Source organism: Sinocyclocheilus grahami, unplaced genomic scaffold (assembly GCF_001515645.1).
Source record: "Sinocyclocheilus grahami isolate Dianchi unplaced genomic scaffold, SAMN03320097.WGS_v1.1 scaffold2692.1, whole genome shotgun sequence".
Classification (NCBI taxonomy): domain Eukaryota; kingdom Metazoa; phylum Chordata; class Actinopteri; order Cypriniformes; family Cyprinidae; genus Sinocyclocheilus; species Sinocyclocheilus grahami.
Genome location: NW_015507870.1, coordinates 553 through 9,211, shown reverse-complemented (window position 1 = coordinate 9,211; position 8,659 = coordinate 553). Strand labels below are relative to the sequence as shown.

The following is an 8,659-nucleotide window of genomic DNA, read 5'->3' as shown; positions in this document are numbered from 1 at the left end:
CTCTCCCGCCGTTACTGAAACTTTTGTAGGAATCGCATCTGAAATACATGTAGAATAATGCACATAAATAACTGATGTTAATGATTGTGTTCTGACAATAATTCTAATATATATATATATATATATATAAAATATAATATAAAAAACACATTCAGAAAATACTCAGAGAAAAAAAATCACAAGTGCAAATAAAATATTATTTACAAACGAATACATCAACATATTTATTTCACCATTGGCATTAAATATCTGTAATATGACAAAGCACAAATATAGACTTATATATATATATATGTGTGTGTGTGTTAAATTAAAAGAAACATTCTGTATGACCCAAACACTGCAGTTCATTTAGAAAAATTAAGTATTAAAATATGTTCCTCTTTGTCATAAAAGAGTGCTTACCAAGGACAGTAACACTAAATCTCCTGTATGTTGTGTGAGTGATATTGGTGATGTTCACTTCATAAAACCCAGAGTGTGTGGTTCTGGTGTTTCTGATGGTGAGGTCCCCAGTTTGATCGTTTATTTGTAGTTTGTCTTTGAATCTTGCATCATCAGTGTCATATAATAAGGGATTATTGGCCTTGATTGTAGCTATGACATTAGATCCAAACTTCCACACTATCTTATCATCTTTCTGTAGTTTGGTAATACACTTGGTGTCTAGAACGACAGAATCTCCTTCCATCAATTCACGTATCTCCACTCTCAACACCTCAACACCAAACACACCTGGAGAACAACCAGAAACAAAGAAAACACCAGTATAACAATAATATTCTTCACATAAGTTTCTAAGTTTCATGCCATCTGCAACAGTTTACAAGTATTTTTCTACGCAGAACTCTAAATAAGCCCCACATTTAGAAGAAAAAAATCTAGTATATTACTAAATATACAGTGATAGCTCTAAAAAATAAATATAAGCATGCACAAAACTATAGAATACACAACACGTTAAATATGTTTAAACAAAACATTTTCATTTAATGTACATCCACATGCATCTGTAGCCTACCTTAAATATAAAAAAGAGATAAATAAGCCATTTAATATTTTAAATATTTTGCATATATGCACAAATATACATTCTGTTTCAGTGAAAATCATAGTACGTGTTACACGTTAATGTACACTCTAAAAATGCTGGGTTGTTTCAACCCAACTTTGGGTCAAATATAGACTAACCCAACTTTTGGGTAAAAAAATGTAATTGAAAAATGTAATTTAATTTTAACAGTTGGGTTAGTCCATATTTGACCCAAAGTTGGGTTAAAACAACCCAGCATTTTTTACAGTGTATTTTACTTAAATTGCGTGTTATATGGGACATAAATTATGGTCAGACTACTGTTTTTATAGTAATATAATACACTATATTTGCAAACCATTTCAGAAATCTGGTAAGGCATGTGTAAGGCAGGATCCAAATCCAAAAAAAACCAAAACCCGTCTCATTCCAAATAAACAAGTAGTTCCATCCTTGAGTTTTAAATGAAATCTCGCGAGAGGGCGGACGAGCAGAATGCGGAAACTGGTGTGCGATTGTCTGGCTGCGATATTAAAATTGAAACTGGATGATACAGTAGCGCTTTATAACATATAGAGACGACGATCTTTTTCTTCCGTTTAATTAAATATTACGATATTTGCGTTATTTGTTGGTTTTGTTGAGCCATTTAGGCGGATTAAAACAGCTGTAAAGGATTTATTTTTAAATAAAAAAATGTTGAGAGAGATCTATACGCGTTTAGAAACTATTGAGGACCGAAGCGGTGGATAATGCATTATACACGACATACATTGTGACGGCCAGTCAACAAATTAAGGGTAAGGGAAATATTTTTTCTATACAAAGAAGCTGTTTAGTGTTTTGTATGTGTGCTACACATGCCATACGTTTAGCTAGAGATCTGTCATCGGACAAAAACAGTGGATGGTGAATTCACGGAGAAACTTTTGGTAAAGAATCAAACTGCAGGTAGTATTTGAACCATACGCTATATATTACCTTGACAAAGTCAACATTGTACACTTATGTCAAACCATTTCTCAGACAGAGACGTTATATTTCTCGATACGCTGACATTCTTGCTCCTAGAGCGGACTTGAGGCCCTTTGGGCGGTAAATATTGTTTTCGATACAGGTGAAGACAGGAGGTGTCTTCCACCAGGGGGCGACTTACGGCTCAATATAACGATTTCTATTGAGCAACACACACATGTCTGGAGGGGTTGGGCCTCATTTAAGACATTTGAACAGCCAAACTTATGATCATTTAAATCTACTAGCTACAAGAATAAAGCTCCAATAAAGACCCTGCACATGCGTCTATAAAAGTATTCTTTAACATCCTCATCTGTAAATCAGAAATTGCTGTGATCAGCTCTTTCATATCAGCGCTGGGAAAAGTAACCTGCCGTCTAAAAGCCTTGAGAAGCGGTCTGGATAATAACTTGCATGAATAATCACACTGAGAAGCTTAAACAGCAACTGAATTGACACATTTAAGACTTATGAAGGGTCTCATAGGTCTACAATGTAGAGATACAATTCTGCAAGTGGCACATAATGGAAAGTACCAACAAACAACACAAACCGACTATAATAAAAAGCATAACAATGAGTTCATGAACCATGTTCGCATGACATTTCGATTGTAAATTTTGTAAATAAATGTACATGCATGTGTTTTTCATGTTTATAGGTGATTTCAAGTGTCTTGCTGTGTGATATGCTGTACTTAAAAATATAAAAAAATGTAAAAAATTCTTGTTCTTACATTACATTTAGTCATAGTGAAATTAAATTGAAAAACTAAGTATCCTCCAGACTGCACATGCAATACTTGTACTATATATATATATACATATATATAATTAAAGAAAATAATTAATAGTCTAATAAAGTAAAAAAATAAATAAATAAATAAAAACATTTAATAGTAGTAATACAGATTTTAAAGCCATGTCAGCTTCTTTATGGCAAAAACAAAGTTGAAAACTGTTGTTTAAATTAGGCTACTTACTTCCTTTGTACCAGGAGAGAGTCACATGACTCACATTCACCACTGAACATAAAAATGAACAATTCTGCTGTGAAGCTGATGAAGAACAGAGAGTCTCTGGAGAGTCTCTGGTGATGACAGGAATCGGCAGAGGAGCTGGAGAACATAAGAGAACACAGAAACTATATGAACAATATAGTTCACAATGAATGTTCACAGACTGTCTTTTTTACCGGTCTAAATGTGTGATGTGGAGATTCAAACTGATAAGTGTGATAGCCACAGTGTGCAGTTTACCATTGATTGCCATCTCACCTACTCAAATCACGCAATACTAACAAATCGTATAGACTAGCATTAGATATAAAATATGGAAAAATGCAAAATAATTTGAAAAAATGTCTACATTGCATACTTAATAATCTCTAATATCAACATTGACGTACCTGGACATGGCCAACAAAGTTCACTGATGTCCAGATGTGTGGTCTGGTTGCTGACGGGGTTGTTCAACACACAACTATAGTTGTTTTTCTCCTGATATTCCACCTCCAGAGGTAGAGATAGACTGATGCTGAGATCAGACACACTGATGCTGGACAATAAACCGTTTCCTTTGTACCAGGAGAGACTCACACGACTCACATTCACCACTGAACACAACAATGAACAATATGATGATGAAGAAGAACATTGTGAAGAGTCTCTGGTGATGACAGGAATGGGAAGACGAGCTGGAAAATGATATGAAATGACCAATTAGAATAAGTTTACTGAGAAAAAAAAAACCGTTTTATATTAAGAGTATTGAGAATTATTTAGCAAACACAATATTAAAGAACAAACAACACTGTTTCTCTACTCACCATAGACAGAGACTGTGAATGTTTGTGAGTGTGAGACTGTATTACTTATGATCTCTAGTTTATAGAGTCCAGCATGTTCAGATCTGATGTTTTTAACGGTCAGCGATCCGGTGTCATAGTTCAGCACCAGTCTGTCTCTGAATCTCCCATCAGCGCCATCATAAACGTTGAAGACTCCAGCCTCCTTTTTGACTTGAGCAATGAGGACCTCTCGAGGTCCAAACATCCAAAGCAGATCTTCACCTCTCCGTACCTCAGTTTGTAGAGTGACAGAATCTCCCTCTGTTGCTGTTTTCATTTCACCGGGCTCAACACCAAACACACCTGGAGAACAATGGAACAGGAACTGCCACTCAATCACATATTATTTGGTCCAAAGTGTTTATTACCTGGTACAAGGTAGATCATCGTGGACCAGAAACAAAACAGCTAAGATGCTTTTGTAAAATGGTAGCTGGTCAACTAACTAATGACCCCCCCCCCTCAAAAGGCAAAAGGGAGTAATTCTTGATTTTATATTGGACTGGTTTATCTCTAATATAAAGAGCTGATGCCATAAAACATGCATGACTTACCAATCCGGCCTTCAAAACGCAAGCAGAACCAAACAAATGCATAAAAGATTTTCTTTGACTGAGACATCACTTAACGCTTCTGGGAGGAAAAAACTAATTTCCTAAAACTTTGCTGAGGAGCGTTCCCGTGCGGTTATGAAGATATTTCACCAATTATAGCCTATTTTAAAAACGAAGGGGAATTTGTAGCTTCGTGGTCTGTAAAGAAAGAACACACGACGCAACTTTCAGTCAGATGATCTGAACTTCTCCTCCGCGCGCCGCCAGAGTGTGCGCGCGCGTCTGTGAACGCGCTTGATTGTCAGCGAACGCCTTTGTGTCTTTCAGTTATGCACCGGGTTTAATTTATATATGAATGTAATTAATTTTATTTTATGACTGAACACAAACTATTTTCATTCAACTTCATATATAATTTAATTATATAACCTGTTTTTATTATTTAATATTACAGTTTTTCTCAAATGCTAAAACACATTTCACAAACGTTTCCTCCATGTATCCCAGTGTCTAAACAACACCCTTTTCTAAAGCTACATAAACACAACCACACCTTCTCACTTCAAAACTCAAACTTTCACACCAAAAGAGCAGCTCGAAGCTTTCAAAAATGTAAACACTATACACATCATTACACACTACAGCAAAACAATTGAAAACACAATGCTCAATTTGGGAGAAGGTTCTTTGTTTCATAACTGCCAATGCATATTTTTTAGAAACTTTACAGTAATGGATGTTCTTAGATCTCTGCAGAGGATTAGGCATTTAGATTTGTGAGTTTCATATGAAGAGTATAAATCTATAGTAAATTCTGCATGTACACTACTGTAACACAACTCAATGCAAAAACAGAATCTATTGCACACAACAGTACTCTTGAAAACATGATCAGGGTGTGAAATTTTTTTATTTACTTTATTCACACCACAATCACTGTGCGGCATCGGGCCACATCACCTCATCCACATCACAGGCTATATTGTCTCTTGCCAGGCACCGCGGGAAAAACGCCCTGGAATGGCGAATCCATCCTTGGAAGGCCTCCACTGGGATGTCAACACAGGCCAGCTCCATTGCCCTTAGGAGGTTCTCTCTAGTGTATGGTTGTCTGTCATAAACCTTCCATCTCCACGATGAGAAGAACTCCTCTATAGGGTTCAGGAAAGGGGAGTAGGGTGGCAGACAGACGTTTAAAAAGTGGTTACTGTTGGTGGTGAACCACTCTCTGATTTGGTTTGTTTTGTGGAAGCGTACATTGTCCCAAATGATCACATAAATGTGATGTGCGGGCCCAGGATGGTGTTGTTGGCAGTCCAGGAGGATGTCTTTTAGCTCCTCTAGGAAGGTGAGGAGACGTTGGGTGTTGTAAGACCCAAGGACAGCATGCCGGTGGACAAGCCCCTCCAAACCCATGGCCGCACAAAGAGTAATATTACCCCCCCGTTGGCCAGGAACCTCAGTGATGGCTCTTTGGCCAATGATGTTACGGCCTCTTTGCCTTCATTTCTGCAGGTTGAAGCCAGCCTCATCCAGGAAGAGGTACTCATGAGGTCTGGCCATCGCGTCCAACTGTAATATCCTCTGTGAAAATGTGAAAGTGCACAGGTGTTCAGAACAGTCAATCAGGTAGCACAGTATTGTCCAGAAGTAATGTAGGCCACTGAGCAACACAGTATGTCCACTAACTGTACTGTGAACATGGATGTATACTTACTTGCACATACTCGTAACGTAGGTCTTTGTGTCGCGCAGAGTTGCGCTCAAAGGGAACCCTATAGACCGGTTTCATCCGCATCTTTTGGCGCCGGAGAACTCGGTCTATTGTGGCCAAGCTGACATCATCAATGCTCTCAAAGTTGACATTATCGGCAATGACTTTGTCTCTGATCTCCCGGAGTCTGATGAGGTTGTTCTCACGAACCATATCCACAATGAGGGTTTCTTGTGCCGCTGTAAATATGGCAACCCTCCCACCTCTATGTGGCATTCTTTCAACTCTAAAGAAAGAAACATGTGTTGTCAATTGACATGTTTTACAATACAGTAACAACTGATTTGAAACCAATAGACTACTTTCACAGGCTTGTAAAATTGTATTGTGACAAAGAAAGCAATAGAGTACAATACCTGTTGTGTTGTCTGAATGCCCTGATAATGGTGGCCACGGTGAACCTACTCAGGTTTGGACGGACTCGTAGTCCTGCTTCAGCCATTGTCATGCCATGGACAATGACATGGTCAATCTCGCATCTTCGCATCTCGTCCGTAATGATGGTGCGAGGTTGTCTTGCTCTCCCTCCTGGACCTTCTCCTCTCCCTTGTTCCTCTTCCTCTCTTCCTCCTCTGATTTGAACTCCTCTTCCTCGTTGGCCTGCTCCTCTTCTTCCATGGCCAGCTCTTCTCCCTCCTCTGACTCGAATTCCTCTTCCCCTGACTCTGCCTTCATCCATTGTGTTTGTTTGGAATCTTCAGCAAACTGTGCACTCTGAACTTGCTTTTATACATGTGGTCACAGCATTAGCAACAAGTGTCTTCAATTTTGAGTCGTTGTGTGTAATGAATGACGCCAGGTGTGTTCATTGTGTTCAAATATTGCTGACTGTGGCAAGCATTTTGCATCACATGAGCTTTCATTTGAGAATATGAGTAGAGTTCTTTTGCAACTTGTGTTTTAGCAAAGAAAAATGTGTTAAGATTTATGAGAACGGAGGATTGTGTTTTGTGAATTGTGTCTTCATGTGAAATGTGTTTATGATATTGGAAAATGATGGCTAGATTTAGTAAATGTGTTTAGACAACTGGTCATTTGGTTTAGAGGATTGGCTTTTGTGTTTTAGCATTTGAGAAAAACTGTAACCAAGATAGGACATCTCAGTTTTAAAAGTACGAGTAAAAAGTCATTTCAAGGCATCATAGATATCAAGGCTTACCATCTTTTCGGTTTTCTTGAGAATAAGGATTCCACCGAATTTGTTTTCTTCTCTTCACATTCTTCACGTTCAGTTTAGAGTCAAAACGAAACCTGACGTGGCCTGATTCCTTTAGGTCTGGAAAGAAATGTGGTTTTGCTCTGATAGATGGACAAACGTCTTGTGGTGAGTTTCTAATGTATTATGCATGTGGGTGAGGGGCTTCTTCCTGTCCTGCTAGCATGAACCCCACAGACTGTTTTCCTTTTGACATAAATATGTGTTATATGGGTCAACGACAAATCAGGATGCCCAAGATGTTTCTACAATTTTGTATAATGAGTAACGAATTTAGATTATTTGGTGAAGAAGATCTGAGATGTGTAAAATGTGTTTAACATAATTCAGTAAAAGCTAAAGAAATTTGTGAATTTGTCCCAGACACTGGCAGACAATAACAAGATATGTTGAAGTACAAAAAGAAAAAAAAGCAGGAAGAGTGGGGGTCTAGGTGTGATTTCAAAAATAGATTTGAAAACAAAACAAAACAAAAAAAACATGAATTTCAAGTGTCTTGGGGTTGTACCATTTGGCGCGTGAATCTAAACTATTCTTGCCATGTTGTAGGAATGTTGAATTATTTATTGAAATTATTTTATTTGAGACTTATTGACCTTTACACATAGTCATGAGGGCCTACGGGGTCCTATCTGTGAAGTCATTTCCTGTTATGGTTTTCTTGTCACATCACAAAAAAAAATTGCTTTCTACATGTTGTTTATACCACAATATCTTTGATTTAGTGGATACATATTAATTTTATACAATGTATAAATAATAAAACACAAAGAAACAACCAAACTACTCTAAGGAATTCTGTGCCTCTTAGCTCACATTGCCTAATAATTTATAACGTACCATTAAATACTGTTACTATAATGTCCTATTAAATTGACTTATAGCAGATTTATAGATTTTACATTTATAGTGTTTTCTATAGACTGCAAAAATATTGCATGCTAGAAAAGCACCCGTCAGAACTGTATAACATGCTGTTTTAGAGTTGCATGTTGGGGCCAAGGGTCATGGGTTTACAGCTTGTCCCACCAGCATGTTTCCAGCAAGAAATCGGTGTTTGCCTGGTTACTATAGCCATAACTGCACAGTTAGGATGCACAACACATCCTTCTTTATTGAGTTTTCTCTTTATTAGTGGACCATGCTTCCAGTAATGTGAGGATGTTGTCTGGTATTCAGTATTGTGCTGTTAGTGCTGTGTAGTAGAACGGACGAGC

The 8,659-nt window shown here is 37.6% G+C and overlaps 1 protein-coding gene across 1 annotated transcript in view; it reads right to left on the bottom strand.

Annotated features, from left to right (window-relative positions):
* Positions 1–4,731, bottom strand: part of LOC107575526 (uncharacterized) — a 17,393-nt gene extending 12,662 nt beyond the window's left edge. The window contains exons 1-6 of the mRNA XM_016261889.1: positions 4,453–4,731; positions 3,878–4,201; positions 3,458–3,745; positions 3,033–3,167; positions 406–735; positions 3–38 (exon numbers count right to left, since the gene is read on the bottom strand). Of these exons, the coding sequence (XP_016117375.1) occupies positions 3–38; positions 406–735; positions 3,033–3,167; positions 3,458–3,745; positions 3,878–4,201; positions 4,453–4,519 (1,180 nt within the window). The 5' untranslated portion in view covers positions 4,520–4,731. The remainder of the gene's footprint in view (positions 1–2; positions 39–405; positions 736–3,032; positions 3,168–3,457; positions 3,746–3,877; positions 4,202–4,452) is intronic.
* Positions 4,732–8,659: the final 3,928 nt, after the last annotated feature.